The sequence below is a fragment of the Patagioenas fasciata genome, chromosome 27, assembly GCF_037038585.1.
Source record: "Patagioenas fasciata isolate bPatFas1 chromosome 27, bPatFas1.hap1, whole genome shotgun sequence".
Classification (NCBI taxonomy): domain Eukaryota; kingdom Metazoa; phylum Chordata; class Aves; order Columbiformes; family Columbidae; genus Patagioenas; species Patagioenas fasciata.
Window position 1 is genome coordinate 5,793,040 of NC_092546.1, and position 19,132 is coordinate 5,812,171.

The 19,132-nt window shown below is 52.1% G+C and overlaps 1 protein-coding gene across 2 annotated transcripts; it reads right to left on the reverse strand.

The window, feature by feature from the left end:
• Nucleotides 1–1,631: 1,631 nt before the first annotated feature.
• On the reverse strand, nt 1,632–18,699 carry KLHL26 (kelch like family member 26). 2 transcript variants are annotated; one of them, XM_065858532.2, is made up of 3 exons: nt 18,267–18,699; nt 7,623–7,805; nt 1,632–4,617 (listed from the first exon to the last, which is right to left on the reverse strand). In XM_065858532.2, exons 1-3 carry the CDS (start codon nt 18,545–18,547, stop codon nt 3,036–3,038), a joined length of 2,046 nt encoding a protein of 681 aa, XP_065714604.2. In that variant the 5' UTR covers nt 18,548–18,699; the 3' UTR covers nt 1,632–3,035. The 2 variants fall into 2 exon arrangements, with proteins under 2 accessions (XP_065714604.2, XP_065714606.2); XM_065858534.2 differs by lacking the exon at nt 7,623–7,805.
• Nucleotides 18,700–19,132: the final 433 nt, after the last annotated feature.

The window sequence follows — 19,132 nt, forward strand, 5'->3', positions numbered from 1 at the left end:
TCTCGAGCTGTTCTGCGCCCTGCCAAGAGCCCTGGTGCTTTCTCTGTAGTTTCAAGCGCAATTTCAGGCCCATAAAACATCAGAGAAGACAGAAGCTATTATCCCAGCCATGACAGGCGTCCCCGACGGGACACGCGCTCTGCAAATACCCACGACTACCGACGCTGGGCTTTTACTGCTCCCCATCTGGTCAAGGGTATTTTAAAATGTACCAAATCAGGTTTACCCCGTAACGTTTACTGCTGCTCTGAGACTAATAAATGACGGCGAGTGCAAGCGAACATTTCCCTGGCTTTGCTCACTCTTGAAGGGGAGAAGAGCCCGGTCCACTCGCTTTTCGCACAGGGCATCCCGCGAAGTATCAGCTCCACGATCGCTCCGATGTTTATGCGAAGACCCTGTTGAGTTGTTGCAACAGAGCAGAAGAATCAAACCCATTTATCTCCCAGATAACAGGTTATGCGCAGGGCAGCCACGACTGCAAGCTTCACGGGGGTAAAACAAACTTTATTATCAAGACGGATGTTCTGCGCTTCCACAAATATTTTAGCCAGTCTCTGCTAAGTTTAGAACAGCCAGAATATTTCTAGCTAACGTTATGAAAAATAGCTATTTGTATTGCTATAAAAAGAGCATTCTGGTAACAAGGAGAGGCGATGGGAACGCAGACACCAGGCCGGTTCATTCAACAATCACAGAACAGCTTTGTGCAACCTCTTCTCCGCAAAGCCGCCGTTCCAAGGAGCTCATCCAGAGCTTCAGTTTGTGTTCAAAGCAACAGCAAACTTTTGCATTCTTTTTCCCAAAGATCTTTCTCTATTTTCCACCCTGACGCACACAAACACGTACCTGAGAAGTGAAGAATAAAGCTCGTTTTCCCGGTGATGAGCTCCCACCGACGGTCACCGCGTGGGTTCTCCGGCCACCCCTGAGCGCTGCGGCCGCACCTTTGGACAACGCGGTTATTGCAGAACACCCGAACCATCAATGGCTGCCGGAGAAACGCTTTGGGGAGGAAAACATCACTAAAATAGGGCAGCGCTTTAGGAAGGCAGGGATGGAGCAATGACACACGCTCAGGAGGATTAACCACGTCCCGCAAATGGGAAAGCGAGTAAACTCGCGTTTGCTGCTAACCCAGCAAAGCGCCCTGGTCATAAACATATGGAAGCATTAAAAAAAAAGAAAGAAAATGCATTATTTGGTAACTTTGAAGCTGGTATTGGGTTACATTTCATCCTTTCACAATTTGCTTGTTATCTGCCAAGACTTTCGCAGCATTCCTGGCGTCGGTGCCAGAGCAAATGAGCAGAGAATGGAGCAGATTAACTGCCCGAGAGCGACGCAGCGGAGCTGGCCCACCGACTCCAGCGCATTATGCAACAACAAGTGCTTTTCATTCATTTATTATTGGCAAACCAGCAAATAGATAGGAAGGGATAAAACCGTGCATCATTTTAGCACAAATCTGGGATGCAGAGCTGAGCTGAGGAGCACGCGCCCTCACCGATCACATCCAAGGTGCTGTGATTTCATTATTGGAGAAAAATACCTTTAAGTGAAGGCAAGGGATTCGTGGGGTTCATGCTGTACACAGACCTGCTCGGTGAGTCATTAGCAAAACAGACATCTATTGTCTCCAAAGGTTACAGCGCAGTGTTTATTGAACAGCAGAATGCAACAGTTTCTCTAAAAAGAAGATTGCACACATCAAATCAAACCCGTACAAAACAAAGCCCTTGAAGCAGAAGAACCTGATCAAAGGAGAAACTTCCAATTTGTTAATCACTCAAATTAATTAGAAAAAATGGCTTGGAGGAAAGGGAAGTTCAGGAAGTAACGGTATTCTGTGCAGTAAACACAGATTTTACCAAAATGACAGAGTCAGCTTAAAATGAATCTCTTCATTTGAAATACCCACTGGCAACAACAAAAACACACCCCGTTCCACTCAGAATTCCATCGTATTATGATGCCAAGTATCTTATTTACGAGCCAAGGGAGAAAACCTTTGAGCTTATGAACGAGTAGCACCCACCTCCTTTACTGCACACAGCGTTTGGGTGAGCGGCTGTTGCTGGAGCGACGGGAACGGAAAAGGCGCCGGGTCCTAAAGCGGCAACTCCGGGCGCTCTGTGCTTCAGCGCCTCGGACAAACAGCCGCGGAGCTTTATTGCCAGGGAAGCCAAACCTGGGTTTGGCAGTTGTTAGGAAAAAGAATCACTCCTGTGTGTATGCAATCGAGCTATCACCATGGCTTTAGTGCTGCAGGCTCTGGATGCACCGGTGAAGGGAGAACTTCTGGAACTGCTGCGCAGAGGGTGAGGAGGGGACGGGGAACTGCAGCGTGATCAGGTGAAGATGAACCGAAGGAGACTGGAGGTGCAGGGATAAGCGTTCCCCCTTTCAGGAGGGAGGAAACAAAAAGTCACCTTTGGAAAGCAAGAATATGCTTTTCTAACCCAAGCACCTGAGCTCTTCCAGCTCCCACTGTCCCTTTATTGCTTTTGGAGGTCAGTGTGTTCTACAGGTTTTGGTTTCTTTGTTTGTTTGCTAAAAAAAACCAAACTAACCCAAGAAAGCGACATACAGTGATTGTTGAGATGTTAATACAAAACCACACCTGAACGCTTTGGAACACACCACAGGACCAGTCGCTCCTGAGCCCGTCGACGTTTGCGATGTGTAATCTTGTTAAAAATGATGAAAAGTTGGCAAAACGCACCCCCCCCCAATCAAAAAAAAAGACATAAAAAAGAGAAAAGCTTTTTCCAGCTGTAACATCTGCTCAGTCTAACGAGCTGACAGGCGCTTTGCTGAAACGCCTGCCAGAACACGACCCAGGAGGAGGAGGAGGAGGAAGAGGAGGAAGAAGAGGAGGAGGAGGGACTTCACGGAGGAGGGAACACAAGCCGTTTTTCTCCTTCCCTCGCCCACAAGATGCACAATGACCGTTTGCAAACACCAGGGAAACAACACCGCATCCTGCTCACATGCAACGCGGGGCGGCCCCGCGGGCCGGCGCCGTCTCGCGGTTATCTCTGGCTCGTTACCTGCGGCAGTATCACCGGAGCGCATGCTATCCCAGCAAAAGACTCTGGGAAATGCAGGTCCCTTTCCCACTCATCGGTTTCTGTGTTATACACCTGCACGATGCTGGTGACGTTGTTCAGATGCCAGTTGTACCCTCCTACGATATAAATCTTTTTTTCTAGTAAACAACAGCCAGCTTCTGACTGACCTGCGCGCATCGGGCTCACCGTTGTCCATTGGTCTGTCTCAGGCACGTAATATTCCACGGCCAAAACATCGAAACAACGGTCAACGTGGTCCATGCGGCCTCCCAGAGCATAAATCTTCTTATTGGCGCTGACCATGGCGTGTAGAACTCTGGGTTCGTTCATGGGGGTTTTAAACTCCCACTGATCCACGGCGGGGTCGTAACAGTGCAAGGCTTTTTTGTCTTCCACCGAAATGCCGTACCCACCCGATATGTACAACTTGTCCCCCACCGTGGCTCCGGCGTGCCCCCACGTCCTGCGTTTCAGGGAGCACACGTAGGTCCACTCGTTGGTTTTGGGGCAGTATTTCTCCACGGAAGCCAGGCTGCCCGAGCGGTTCCTCCCGCCGGTGGCGTACACCATGCCGCGCAGGACGTTGAGCTGGAACTGGATCCTGCTCTCCTGCATGGCCTGGATGCGCAGCCACTGGTTGAGGTGCGGGTCGTAGCGGTAGCAGATGTCGACGGCTCCCTCGCCGCTGCGGTACTGCAGGTGCTGCCCGCCCACGATGTAGACGAAGTTGTCGAGCACGGCCACGCAGGAGTGGCTGCTCCCCACCTCCATCTCCGTCAGCTCCTTGAACTGGCGCCCGCCGGCGTCGGGCAGGCAGTAAACTTTGCAGCTCACGGTGCGGTCGTTGTCGGTGTAGGGGGTGCCGCCGAAGGTGACGAGGGACAGCACGTCCGAGCGGATGGTGGTGCGAGGGGATTGCATCTCGTGCTGCCGGAAGGGCAGGATCTGGTAGTTGAAGGCCTCCAGCAGGTACTGCCGGCACAGGACGTCTTCAACCATGATGTCCAAGGTCTGGACGCTGTCCACCAGCTCCGAGGATTTCATGAGCGGGAAGCGGATGTGGCAGAGGACCTGGCTGGCGCTGGCGCGGCGCGTCTGGTCGTACTGCAGCCAGCGCACGGCGGCGCGGAAGAGATCGATCTCGCTGCAGCTCTTCAGCTTATTGCTCTGCAAGAAGAAAACGAGGCGCTCGAGCGGGAGGTGAAGGAAATCCTCCTCCTCGGAGATCTGGAGGAAATGCCTGAAAGTGAAGGCATCTACCGACTCCTTCAGGGACGCGAGGCTGAAGGTGGTGGCCATCTGCCCGATATTGAGGCACGTTTCGACGCTCATGGCGGATTTCAGGAATTCTTCGCAGAGCTCCACGACAGGCACCATCTGGAGGAAAACAGCAGCTCCCAGCACATCCTGAATGCAGTCGAGATCAAGAGTCACTTCAGCGCTGTACGCAAAGTCTATGATGTGCTTCAGGCCTTTAGCAGATACGCCTTTCAGTTCGATCACATCTTGGCTGGCTTCTCTCATCCCGCCCGTGAACATTGCTCTGGAGGTCAAGAACACAAACAAGTTTTCCCCTTTTAAATGCAGGTAAAACGACGTAACCCTTCAGAATTTGATTTTATTATTTTAAACATATTGATTTTCTTAGGGAGGATGGGGAAGGGGGGGAATAAATCAAGGCTAAATCTCTAAAAGCCAGGAGAGAGTCTGCAATTACTTACAGAAAGCTTGCATGAACCGTGCACTGAAAAGTAATATTCAGCTATCAGAAAGTTAAGTTTTCCAGTCCCGCTGGCAGCACAAATAAGAGCGGAGCACAGGACAAAGCTTCAAGATGTAGACAGAGCTACCGGAGCAGGGAACGTGGTACCCTGGACACCAACAACCCCGTGATGTTCACCAACCAAAGGAGAAAACACACAGCGTCTGCACCAGCAGAGACTGGGAACCAGGCCCTACCGCATTTCATTTTTAAGTGTGCAGGATCTGTGAGCACTAAGAGAGAATACGCGTTGTAAGACACCTGCATGTGGCTCTGCGATCCTCTGCACCTGCCTGCAGCGCTGCCCATTAGCCCGTGATAGCGCAGGCTGGCTACGAAATGGCTTAAATATTGCAGATACAACGCATGGTCTGAACAGCCTCGATCATCCCAACAGAACCTCCCCTCCAAGGCTCATTCCCAAAGCTTTAAGAAAACAGGAGTTGCAGCCGCTCCAGCAAACGTCTGTCATGTTGCAGTGCGACGGCAGGGGGCTAGCAGGCCATTCAAACAAACAAAACCAAGGTTCTGTTACAGCACAGCTGCGAGCACATCACTGAGCAGGCCAGGCAGAGATTAGGCCCTGGATCACCTCCCGGGAGGCTCCGACGTTCCACAGGAAGCACAAACCCGCCGGGGGCCGCCATCAGCCCTCTCGCAAACCGCCCGGCCAGAGCCGCGCCGCATTCCCGGCTCCAGGGCCTGCGAGCGTGACGGGGACCTCACCGCGCATTGGAGGTTTTAGGCATTTACATCAAATTCCAGCTGGTTTTGTTACATACGGGAAGCTCGGGGGCAAAGGCCTGCGCTCTGTGTTGCGCTCAGCGAGGTGTGGGGCAGCCCGAGCCGCAGCAGGTTACCGGCAGCACCGCGACACGCGGTTCCACCGCTCGCTGCCGTTGCACACGCATCCCGGCGATGCGCGCACCAGCAGACCAGAGACTTTTTCAATTCCTGGCAGCCGCCTGCACATTCTGGGCTGGTTCTTTTTCCACCATTGACAAACTACACTCTTCCACGGGAAAGGCGAATTCACGGTGTCCTCAGCGCTGCCTTAGGAAGCCGCGGTGACTCTGCAGCGCGAGTTAGTCAGGAAAAAACGCTGAGCAGACCCTTTTCTTCTGCATCGACACAGAAATAAAGGAATATCTCGGGAACGCTCTCAAAGGACAGGAGCTGCAAGTTCCCCGTCCGAGCCAGGCGAGAGAACCTGCTGCCGCCCAGCAGAAACCCAAGGAATCCTAAATGACCTAAATAAGGAAATACCTGCATCTAAAATCAGCTTTCTGTAACCTGGTGAGCAGGAATCCTGTTTGCAATGATTTGTCTGCATGGTACTGAAAGCCCTGTTGAAATCCGCAGACGGGTGTGTGCTCGTGCATCAGCTACACGGAGCTGGACGTGCGTTCCAAAAGCGCTATCGCTGCCACGATGAAGACAACTTGTCAAATAGAATGCAACTCCTTTAAAAAGCGCTACAGTTCTAAAATGCTGATTATATAAATGCCACAAGTTCACTCTCCTCCCTCCCCCTTCCTGCATAAAAACGGAGTATTTTCAAAAGCTCCATTATTCTGCCATTGTTCCCCAGGACAACCTTCTTCAGCACCACAGAAGTTATAACAAGAAACCTACTCGGCAATTATATTTCGACAGTGCAAACACACTAGCAGTGGCACTGCATCCAGCATTTATGAATACAAATAGCGCTATTAGCATTTGGTGGGAGATCAGCTCCATCATTAACTGCCTGCCTGTTAAGGAGAGTGATAAGCTTGGAAGGTTTATGTTACCAAAGGGAGAGAGAAGGGAACAGCCTAGAAAATACGCGCGTACATAAGACAGACACGATCGGAGCAGCTGAAGAGATGGGTGGAGGGATCCGAGCGATGTACCAAGGGACACTGAAGTCCCTTGCTCTCAGTTACCTGCTCAGCAAAGCAGTCTGCTCGGGTCAGGAAGGGACCCTATGTGTCGAGGGATTGTAAACCCCGCTGGACAGCCCTTCTCTGCTCTAGAAATCACCCAAGTTGGGTTCTCCGCTGTTTTGAACCTTCCCTACACCCATGGCCTCCAGTATGTCCCACACAACGCTGCTACTGGTGCTGCCGGGGAGGACCCCTAAGCCAAAGAGAGTCATTCCCAGTCAGAGAACCATTACAAAGGAATCTGAATACGTATTTTTGCTTAAGACTGATCTGCTGGCTCTGCAGCTGGTTTGCTCTGCATTGATTTGATTGAGAAAACTCGTCTCCGTGCTTCAGTTTTCTACCCACACGAGATGGGACAGTTTTCCCATCTCCCAGGGCCTGGGGAACACACACGCGACACGAAGATGCTTCATGCTCTGCAGCCCGTGAACAGCGAGCACTGGAGACACATCAGTGGTATTTAAAGACAACATGAGCGTATTTACAATGGGCACCATCCGTTCGATGCGATGACTCATTCCAGAGCCCTCGCTGCCACTTGGAAACCAGCTCAAGTAGCTCCAGGGCCAAACTCTGTTTCCTTTATGAGGCAGAGCACCTACCCATGCTGCCCAGGTGGGTTCAAGACCTGGGCCTGAACTTGTAGTCAAAACAACCTCATGTGGGTGCAGAGAGACCAAGGCCGAGCCTCAGGTGATCCCAGCGGCATCCGTGGGGCAGCCCACACCTCCAAAGGGCCAGGCGTGGGTGCGATTGTGGGGTGCAGTGGGGAGATTGGGGTGGGGGAGGATGGGGAAAACAGACAAACCAATGGGAAAGGGAAAAAAAATGCCTGCTACCCTATCGGATTCTCACCTGAAATAGTCACTGCAGGCAGCCAAGACAACTTTATGAACCTGAAACACTTCATTATTTATAGTGAGGATGACATCAAGCAGCTGAGCCTGAGCTCGGAGCGAGGCCAGTCCCTGCAGCAGAGTGGTGCTGTGGCCAGGAGCTGAGAACGTGCATTTCAGGGTGCTGTTCTTGTCAGCCATGCTAAAAACAGAACAAGAGAGACAGGCTGGTTTGAAATTAAAACAATATGTGGTACACCTACAAAGCATGCTGGGGAGGATACTGTAACACGAAGCAGTTTGACCGCAAATTCCCAGCTCGGCAGCCACACAGAACACCATGACATCAGCACCTCCGTTGTGTTCCCTTCTTCCAGCACAAACGAGACTTCCAGATTTTTCAATTACACTTTCGAATTACTGACAAGCCGTCCCAGCGCCGCGCAAATGGGCGCCGGGGACCATCCGAACATCGGCGAGCGGGGCCAAAACCTCCAGCGGACGTTGCTGTCCCCACGCTCCAGCTACCCCGAGTCCGCCCTGACCTTGACTTCAACCACGAGACTGAATCACGGTTGCTTATTCCTCTCAGCACCTATCCCGAGCGCAGCTGCCGGAGACTCCGCAGCGGCCAAGCCCGGCCCTGTTTGATCCCTTCCTTATGCCTGACCCTCGCCAGAAGGGCGAAAAAGCAAAATAATGCAAAGCATGGACTGCTCTAAATAACATCAGCTGTTTGAACAGCACGGTAAACAGTCCCTCCCAGGGTAAATATTTCCTTGGTTTTCCCAGCGCCTCTCGCACACGTTCCCCGGTGCGGGGAGCATCATTCGGAGACTCGTTTGGCCTCAGATGCACTTGTCAGCGAGGACGCTGCTTATGGAGGTGAACGCAGCGGGATCTGCACGAGTGGAAACGTCCATCAGATCCTCGCTGTTCCTCTGAAAACAACGACGATCACGCTGTGGATTTTCCGAGCGGGGCGACGGTGGCTCAAGTGGCTCAGGTGGCTCAGGGTCTGCACACCCTGCCCGCCTAACGGGGCCCACGAAATCCTAAAGTCAGTTGCAAATCTAATCCAACTCTGAACTACTTTCCAGGCTCGAGATCGTTCTGGGAAGGAAACATGCCACAGGACTAGAACTCGTGATGGGTTTTATGTTTTGAGAAGCATCCTGCTGGTTGGTCTCTGCATTTTAAGCAATACAGGATGGAAGCGCGACATAAAGAACCCCCAGCAGACCATACCCAACCTGGAAAGCTGCATTACTTGCTTCCAAGTCTACAGTGGGAGAGTGCACTTAGTACTGTGCTTAAAGGGTATTATTATTATTATTATTTAGGTAAAATAAACCAACAAAGCTATAGCAGAGCCCAGGTCCCAGTGTGCTTGGAGCTGTATAATCCCGTTTGCTAAGAGTTCACTACCTAAACAACAGCACAAGCCACACACAATGGACGAAACAAGTCGGCAAGGTCAGGGAAGAGTCAGGGAGATGGGATAACAAAAAGGGGGGTGTAAACAATCCTCAAACAATAAGGAACAATGGACGGGACTTGCTACTTGCCCAACTTATCGCATTGCAATTTCCTGCAAGCTTTAGAGAAGAGGGGAAATCTGGGATGCTCATCAGAGCCCCGAGAGCAGCCGCTTTGTGCGAGCAGCGCTGGAGCTCCCTGGGATGCTGCAGGATGCAGATAGTAAAGATCTGCTCTGGAGCTCCCTGGGATGCTGCAGGATGCAGATAGCAAAGATCTGCTCTGGAGCTCCCTGGGATGCTGCAGGATGCAGATAGCAAAGATTTGCTCTGAGCAGCGCTGGAGCTCCCTGGGATGCTGCAGGATGCAGATTGCAAAGATCTGCTCTGGAGCTCTCTGGGATGCTGCAGGATGCAGATAGCAAATCTGTGCAGGCTTGGGAATGTGCCCCAAAATTCATCCAAGCTCCTACTGGGCTGACTGATGGTGGTCAGCTCTGCTCCTTGTCCCACAGATCTGAAAGTCCTACCTCAAAGTCAAAGCACACTAAAACGTCTCAGTTCAGAGAGCGGAGTTGCGCTACAACATCCTACCTATAATAAAAAGGATTAGAAAACGTTGGTTGCTGACAAGAGCTTTATCCAAGAACCGTCCATCCACTCCAGCTCTTCCCATAGCAAAAGAGGAAGGAGACTGGAGGGAGCAAGCGCATGAATACTCATCACTCCCAACTCATTTGACTCTCCTGCTGGAACAACGGTTTTGATTCGCTGGAGCCCAACACAGGGAACATCCAACAGCAAGTAAACGGTCTCTCCTCCAAACGCTTATTTTTCGCTGAGCAAACCCATTTTGCTTCACACTGGACAGGTAAAACACCCCCAGCTCCGGCTGGAACTCCTGAGATCGCTGTAACTTTGTTTGACTCCATCTCCTGCAGGATTCTCCCATGGGAATTTCCTTCAGTGTTTTCGTCAGACCAGTTTTAAATATTCCTTTTCCCAGCCGAAGGGCTTACCCACTTACACTTGCTTCCACCATATCCACAACCCTCTTCCAACAACAAGCTCTACCTGAACAAACATTGCTCGTTTTCCCTTTTCTCAATTAACTTTTACAGGCACTGCTACCAACCAGAGTGTGAGTTTAAAGTAGATGGAGGACCAAACCTGGGCAGGCAGGTATTTCTGTGCTGGCATAAACGCATCTGCACGTGCGGTTTGTTTCAGTGGGTAATTGTGAACAGTGTGACCCCGGAAAAACTCCCTGTACTGGTCCCCGTGTCTATGTGCAGGTAGAGAAGGCTCCAATGATTACACAACCATCCAGGGGAGAAAATAAAATAAAAGGACAAAACAAAACCTGAGAGTCGGAGAAGCAGAGGAACACGAGGGGCAGCAGCTGCATGTCAGAGACTGCGGAAAAATCAAATAAAAGGCACAAAAGGAAGCCTTGAACATCTGAAAGTGCCTTTGTGAGGCTGGCCCTATCTCGCTGGAGATCTGAATATGCCGTGTACTTGTTGCTTAACAATTCGTTAGGGAAGAAACAGCCTTGCAGACGAACTTGGGAAGAGCCGCATCTCAGCGGTTCAGAACATGCCTTGGAGATAAAAGCCTTTCAGCACACAATGGTGAGAACGTGTTTATTCCCCTCCTTCCCTGTCCCTCTCTGCTGCAGAGGGGGCTGCAGAGCTTCTGGATCCTTCCTCGGGTTTGCGCCTTTGTCCAAAAGGAGCATTGTGGAGGTTGCTGTGGATGGAGCAAAGTTCGGCAAGGGCCCAAACACGGCTGCTCGGAGCCGGGTCACATTTACCCCAAAAATGTCAGATAAAAAATCACCTTCACGTGGAGCAGCACCCACTGCACACCTCAGAGCCTTCAGGAGTCGGCTGCAAGGGGACCTGAAAATGTTTACACAATCGGGGCCAACAGCGTGAATTGATTGGTATAAAGGTGACTTTACTGGAACAGAAATCCCACTTGACATGTGGAAATAGCTGTAGCAGTGAAAGGCATCTTTATATTCACACACCAGCATCCATCGCATGAATGGTGGGGCAGCTGGAGTTTAACAGACACGTGGGTCCATCCTGGGCAGCACCCTCCGAGGCTCCAACAGCATCACTGGGGCCGATTTTCACCAAGGGACTGGCAGGGAGCAAGTGATGGGACTGAGGATTTGGCTCCAAGTCGCTGCTCTGGAGCCAGATTGATTTCAATCCTCTGCGGTCGCTGCCGGATGGAGCTCAGCGTGCCGTATACAGCCATAGCTTGGGGAAAACCAACCCCCAAACCGGATTTTTATACTTATTATATATTATAAACATGATATATTTCTACATATAGCAAGTTGCAGGCTTGTGAAAACGTTATAGTGAGGGTCATACTTCAAGAATTGGTTCAGATGAGGCACAAAGAACATCCCAAAGAACGACCGTCCCGTCTCTGCCTCCCCGATTCTCCACATCGTGTGCAATCCAAGACGCGTTTCAAGCTAATGAATCATTTTTACCAAATCCATCCCGATGATTAAAAACATCAAAGCTGGAATTAAAGGCTTAACCAAGCGCGAGTTCATATTTCAGCGTGTTTGCAACTGCTGCATGAGCACAAATAGAGAGAATTACAGCAGGCCAGATTAGAACATTTCAGTGACTGAAATTAAATAAGAGAAATGGTTTTGCTGCACAACTGCTTGTTGTCTTCCTCCTTTTATACCACAGTCCTGCTTGGCAGGAGGGACAGTTTGGTGTGAGCAGGGCTGGCTCCGCAGCACCGTTGAGCATCCTTCCCAAAATCCACCCACGTCTTGCAGGCAGGTGCTGCTCGCTAATGTTTTAATCCAAGAGCAACCGGAGGGGGTTGGCAAGATCTGTACCAGGGCAAACGTCCAGCAGCCGAGCGATCCCGGCAGCACGAGCGCGGAGGCTGGACCCGCGGGGCACGGCCGGGGCACAGGAGAGGAGGGAGGACAAGCAGCGTCTGAGTGTTCACATGCACCGGGTGCACGGCACAAAAGATTTGGGATTGCAGAAGAGCCAGCGAGGCACCTTCTGAGAGCTCGAGCCTGCAAGAGAATCCGCACGGCGAGAGCAGAACTAACAGAGCTGAGGAGTAACTTTATTTAGAACGTGGGGTATGAATATTAAGGATCTTCTTAAAGAACCTTTGAAAGGCGGCATTGTAGGTATTTTAATAATGCAAATCATTTAATGCCTTTAGTTTCAAGCCTAAGTAAAAAAACACATTCAGATTCTGATTTTTAAACTACAATTAAGACACTTAAAATCAAAACAAAAGTCAAACTCCCTCAGATAAGTCACCGGTAGCCATGGTTACTGTAATATTTCAGATCCTGAGGCTTTAGATCACATGCCCAATGATGAAAATGAGTTTGGAGCACCTCACACTAACAAATGCGACATTCGGGCGAAAAGGCTCAACCCTGGCTGTGGATTTGCTGCTTCGCGGGCTCTTGCCGAGGCTCCCGTGGCCTTCGCGCTCCCTGCAAACAGGCACCAAGCGCTTTCCTTGGAGTTCGGGTTCACAGGAGATCAGATGCAATGAGAATTAAAAATACCTGCCCTGGTAACCTACTTAGGCTGTCCCAGCACCCACCAGAGCCAACGTCTACCAGCGCTTCCCTCTCCAAATCAGCAACAACAGCGAGCGCTTAATGATCAGCAACTAACGAAATATTAACACATGGAATGAGGGGGATGTTTTCCAGAGAAACGTCATCATCCTTAGCCAAGATATGCAGGCAAAATAATGTAATCGGTTTCTTTGTTCCCTTTCCCACCTCCTTCCCTTCATTTCTCTCCTCTGCCTCCACTCATTTTCCTCCCCTGACAACCCCTTTTTCACCAAAGGCAATAAACACAACTAGAAAGCCCGAGACTAACGCCTCTAGATAGAAACAACGAGCAGGGCTCAAATAGATCAGAGATCGCTCTGAGTTTTATGAGTAATAGTTTGTGTGAAAAAAAGGGTTTCTGTAAAACGCCTGAAGTTGAACAGTGAAGTCCGGAAAGTCTCAGCTTTTCTCTTTTACACTTTGAGTCGCAAAATGTAAGGGAAGTTAACGCTTGGTAAAGGAAGAACAAGCAACATTCACCATTTTAAAACACTAAAAGAACAAAGCCTAACAACCCAAGCTTTTTCATTTGTATGACAGGGACCCAACCGGCTCGTCCCTCTCCCGAAGGGGACCAAGGTCTGGAAGGACGGACGGTCTGATGCTGGGACCGGACACCCCACACCTGCTTCAACCCTGCGCTTAATGACAGCAATTAACGAATACTCCACAGAGGCCAGGAGGTGCTTTCATGGGGCATTTTCAAGTGCTTTCTGAATCAGATCCTACTGATCCCCTTATTTCCTCACCCATATCCTCCTTCTCCCAATCTGGAACCAAGGACACCCTTCAACCCAAAGGTAAACCAGCAAATTGAAGCAAGGGGCTTTTTAATTTAATTTCTGCTGTTAATCTTGTTTTGTTTGTCCCCTGGGAAGTCCCAGACACATTTCCAAATCTGTGTTTGTCTTTTTTCCTGAGCTGGACTCACCCGGGCCCCATCAGACACACACACACAAACACATTCCGCTCCCAGGCCTCAATCGGTGGGTTGTTCGCAAGCCAAAGGAGGTGGGATTTTGGTTTCTGCTACAGAACTAATAAAGCTGGATGTGTGTCAGGAGCTGGCTGGCCGGGCTGAATGGAGCGCTGGTGCGACAAAGAAAAGCGGAGAGTGAAATATCTGAACACGTCAAACTCCGTGGCACCTTGCGGAGTTTCAATGGGAGGGACGGGTCAATACGTGCTGGACCCAGGACAACTGCTGGGAGGGGAAGAAAAGAATTAATATGATTCTTCAAAACGTTTCTGTCACAGAGCACATCGCCCATCGCTAACACCACCCTGCCTTCCACAACTCAGCCTGTACTTGAAGATACTATCCCACCCCCCAAAATGTACCGTGATTATATTCTCGTCAGCCCCAAACCCAATCCCGCTGAGACAGGGACAAACTGAGCAAATAGAAAAATCACCCGGAGCAGATAAATGACTCTGGCAGGCACAGGGAGTATCACAGCAATGGGAAAGGGAGCTGGGAGCTCAGCCAGCACACAAAGACCCTCAGAAGGACGGGGGATTTTACACCATGTAAAACCTGCCCGTGTATCCAGAGCACACGGCTGAGTACAGGCTCCTCATACACCCGATACTCCTGCTGACAGCGCTGCCTTAAACAGTTCCACGTTTCCCCACCATCTGCTCAAACGCTGCCAAGTCCAGCTCTAGAAAAAGGAAAGTTACAGCGATACCGGCTCAAGAAAACCCAAAAGATTGCAAAACGCAGAGCCATCCTTTTCCAGCGCACCGCCACGGTGGTTTTTAGCAGCAGGCAATGGGGATTTTTCTGCGCCCGCTGTCCCCTCTCCCAGCAGCATCCGTGGCAGCCGCTCTGCAAAGGCCGAGAGGCACCTAGTGGTGTCGGGAAGCACAGCAGAGCCACCAAGGCCACCCCAAAGTGACATCCAGCGCAGCTCAGAGTGCTGCCGGCCCTCAACACCCTGCTCTTCTAGTCCATCACTGCACCCCAGCATTGCCTTTGCACCTCGGGGAACGGAGCAAAGCCCATCCATGGCACGGCTACCGCTGCGTTAGGGGAAAACATTCGCCGGGACCTGTCTGAGCTTCCCTGCTTGTCAGCAACGTCTGGGTCACACTCCTGCTGGGACAGACCCCTCAGCTCTGTCAGCAGCTCCTGGCAGGGCACAGAGTTCCCCCCACCCGGCAAACAGCTCGGCGACCCTCACCGCACAGCCATACCGGGCCCTCTGCTCCGCGCCTCGGAAAGAGCTCAGAAAAACCTTCCAAATCAGACGGCGAGGTACCCGGAGAAGTCAAGTCAAGTCTCGGCCTGCTTCTGCAGCACTTGATTGCATCCCCTGGGCAGTGTTGCAACCAAAACGACAGGACTGGTTACACATGGAGTAGGTACTACAGGCTGCAGTGACCAGCAGTGACCTCTCCCTACACCTCCACCCTCCTGATTGTTGCCTGTGAGCAGCTGGGGATGCAAACTCAATATAAAGTGATGAAACAGCAGGCAACACGAGGAAAACCCAGCATCCCTCTAAGGCAAACTGAAGAAATCACGTTTTCCAGCAGATGTGAGCAGCTGCCCCGGCACTTGGCACCGTAACATCAATTCCAGTTCCATTCCAGGGTCGAACCTCCCGCCATGGCAGCTGTTCGTCACCCGTTTCCCTTGTTCCCCACTTACCTTCTGACAGGTTTGTGCCCGTTCTAAACACCACGTTTCTCAGCTCCTCGGGCAATTCAGTTCACACAGGCTCTGTATCGCCCTCACAGAACAACGCGAGACCACCAGAACTGCAGCAACAGCTTTTCCTAGAGGTCACTGATTTCTGTGCAAGTTCAGCATTTATCTCCCATATAAACGAGAAACAGGAAAAGACGGCTCAGCCGTCATCCCGTGGTGCCAGGCTCTTCCTTACAAAGCAGTTCACGCTACGCAACACTTGGAGTAAGACACAAACCTTTAAAGAATCACTGAAGTTTACTCTTGGTCTCAATAAAACCTCCAGCTCAGAAGTCTCCCAGTGTTGAAAAAGAAAGCAGCAACTATTTTTACAGTGATTCAATTAGAGTGTAAACATTTACACCACGTCTACCAGATCTAACAACTAAATCTGTTTTAAAATTGCCATGTGGCAGAGCACGGAACGTAGAAACCACACAAAACTGAACTTCGAACAGTTTCAAAATGAATTTAAAAGTCTAATTGAAGACTGGAGCTATATAAGATTACAGGAGCACAAAATGCAGGCAGACTCAGCCCTCATCGTTATCTTCCCCCGCCACGGTTTTACTCCATCCTCCTGTACATTTGCTAACTCTCCCACTGCTTTCTGAAGAGGGAACAAGGTGAGGGGCGTTCAGGTCGACTCTGTCCCGGTGTGACCCCAGACAGAGGGATTTTTAGCTCAGGAAGCCCTGCAGGTCTATCTCACCCATTCCTTCTGGTCCCAGCCGCTGGGACACGCAATTTCAGGGAGGTTTGGGGGAAGGTTTGCACAACCTGCCTTTTTTCAAGGGGTTATTCCTGATTTGGGGGACACACAGCTCTCCTCAACACGCTGTCTGGACACCGCAGCTAATTCCTGTTCAAAGGCCTGCACAATAACATCCCCACCAGCACCTGGAAAGAAGTTTTGCCTAGATCTTTGTCACCCTGCATTGTACAACTCTGCTGTACCAACACTGCCTCGCTGTCTAAAGCACCAAGAGCTTCTTTTACCGAGGGTACCCATGGAATTCACTGTTTCCTCTCTACTCACTTGCTCCCCAATCTCCAAGCGTATCTTCAGGAGCAGCACAGTGCTGAAGTGAATGCCCTCCACCTCATACAGAGGGCTTGGAGTAAAATATGAAACCCAGTTGTAACTCATTAAAAAGAAAAAAAGCCAAGTTTATTTCAAAATAGATTTGGGCTGTTCGCTTTTCAATGCACAGCGATGGCCTTATCTCACGCCACCAGTGTGTCAGAAGCCTTTCTCCATCCCACCTGGCACAGTGTGTTCCTTACCGAAGGAAAGCACAGGATCCCCAGCACACAAGTGAATTTTCTTGCTTGGGGAAGCCAGCGTACTTAACGGGTAACGAGCAACAGCCACGCGGTAGCAATTCCAAAGATGGAAATTCTGTTTGAGCAACAGTGCACCACCGAAATGGCATGTGCGTACAGCAAGGGAGGACTTTGTCCTTTCGCCTTAGAGAGTAAATCCTCGGTAAGTGCAGAAAAGTCCCAAGTGGAAGCACCTAACAAGGAATCACTGCTGATAGGGAATGCCCTTGAAACTCTCCTCTCGCTCTGCTGAGATGATGCGACGTGTCTAATGTCCCCCATCAGGTTTTTCCCCTGTATACTCCAATAGATCCATCCTTTAAAACAGAAGCAACAAGAAGCAGTATCCAAACTTCACCGGGCTTTACTTTAAAATTAACAAAGAAAATCAACACGTAGCGATAGGGAACACAACAGAGCTCCAGCTCAGGGAACAAAACTGCTGCAGCTTCAGCCTGGGTGATTTATCACGGCTCCGAAACAAATTACTTCCATTTCTCACCGCTCCACACCCCGCAACAAGAAACTCCCGGGTGTGCGGCCCCACCAACCCCTGTGTGAAAGCCGGGCTGCTGGTCCTGTTCGGAGAGGGACGGGAAGGGAAAGGAAAGGAGGTGCACAGAGATAAAACAAAACGAAATGCCTCAGGCAGCACAGCATATCGTTTGCACACGCAGGTCGTTAGGAAAAGAGAAAATACTATGTATGTATATAAGGTGAGAACTCAGGCTTCAATGACCGTGAGAGCTTCCCTGTCCATGGCGTGAGATGCAGGGTGGTTATTCCAGGACGCGCAGGGAGTGAAGCTGTGAACAGACGATGCTCAGGAGCGAAGTGACAGGCTGACGGCGGAACATCCCGCAGACGGACACACAGCCTCTGAACTCCGGCCAACACGGGCGCTCAGGGACGGCGAGGGACAGAAAAGCCCTGGGCGCAGCAGCTCCCCGCACACAGGATCCATCTCCCACCACAGCCCCCAGGCACCGGTTCTGTGCTGCTGAGTGACCCCCCAGGGACCAAACCCAGTGACCCGGCCAGGGGTTCTGCGCCTGGGGGATGGCAGAGGGGACAGAACGGGCCTGAAATACCAAAAACTTGGTGTCTCTATAAACCTCATAGCTCTGTAAACCTGGTGTCTATAAACCCACAGAGCTGCCGGCTCTACAAACCCAACCCAAACCTCAGTCTTCCTCCTCATAAATTCTACCAGGGAAGGAACTGTTATTAATTATTATCGTTATCTTTCAGAGGACCTGCAGCCGCTGGGCCTCAGGACCAGCCCGCCCAGGACACCGGGCCGGGCTCCCCGCCTCGCCGGGGAGCAGCAATGGCGAAACTAAAGGGAAAATAAATGAATACAGGGGCCGGAGGACGGCGGCGAAGCGCCCCGGCCGCCACCGGGCCCACCCGGCCCCCGCCCGCCGCCGCGGCCCAGCCGTGCCGTGCCGGGCCGGGCCCCGCTCCCGCCCGCCGCCGCCCGCCCTCGGCCCCCGGCCCAGCCCGCGCCCGGGCCCCGCTCACCTGCTCGGCCGCTCCGCGGCGAACTCGGCCCCGCCGGACTCCGCCATGTTCGCTGAGCTGGGAGGCGGCGGCAGCCGCCGCGTTAAAGGCGCAGGAGCGAGCGGGGCCCGCGGCGGGAACCGGGGAGCTGCTCCGCGCCGGGCCTGGCGCCGCCCCGCCGCCACCGGAGCCCTCACCCGGTCACCGCCCCGGGCACGGCGGCTGCCGCTGCCCAACGGCCCCGGGGGCGCTGAGGCGTCTGTCACCTCCCGCGGCGGAGGGGACCCCGGGGATGTCACCATCTGATAGATGTGGAGCCCCGGAATCTGTCACCTCCCCACGGCCGCAGGGTCGCTGAGGGTTGTCACTGCCCCGTGGCTGAGAGGATTTGGGGTCTGCCCCCATCCCTTGGCTGAGGGATCCCGGGGGCTGTAACCTCCCCATGGTGGAGGGGACCTGGGGGGTGTCATCACCCAGCTGAGGGGACCCCAGGGCTGCCACCTCCCCATGGCTGAGGGGATCTGGGCAGGTCTGTCACTGCCTCATGGCTCAGAGGTCCCCGGGGTCTGTCACCTCCCCACGGCTGTGACTGCCCCACGGCTGAGGGGTCCAGGGGGTTGTCACCATCTGGCGTAGAGCCCTGGGGTCTGTCACCTCCCCACGGCCACAGGGTCGCTGAGGGCTGTCACTGCCCCATGGCTGAGAGGATTTGAGATCTGGCCCCATCCCTCAGCTGAGGGGTCCTGGGGGCTGTCACCACCCCACAGGCCACCATGGGCCTCTTGACGCCATCACTCTCCAGCTGACCACCATCCAGCACCAGCCGATGGCCGCTGCCCGTGTCCCACACCCGAACACTTCATTTTCCCCTCAGGATTCCACATGCA

Excerpts from the sequence above, each read along its gene's own strand:
- KLHL26 (XM_065858532.2), bottom strand. The coding sequence starts at position 18,547 with ATGGTGACATCCCCGGGGTCCCCTCCGCCGCGGGAGGTGACAGACGCC. Across the intron at positions 7,806-18,266 it reads GCCGCGGAGCGGCCGAGCAG|CATGGCTGACAAGAACAGCA; the intron begins GTGAGCGGGGCC and ends TTCTGTTTTTAG. Across the intron at positions 4,618-7,622 it reads GCCTGCAGTGACTATTTCAG|AGCAATGTTCACGGGCGGGA; the intron begins GTGAGAATCCGA and ends CTTGACCTCCAG.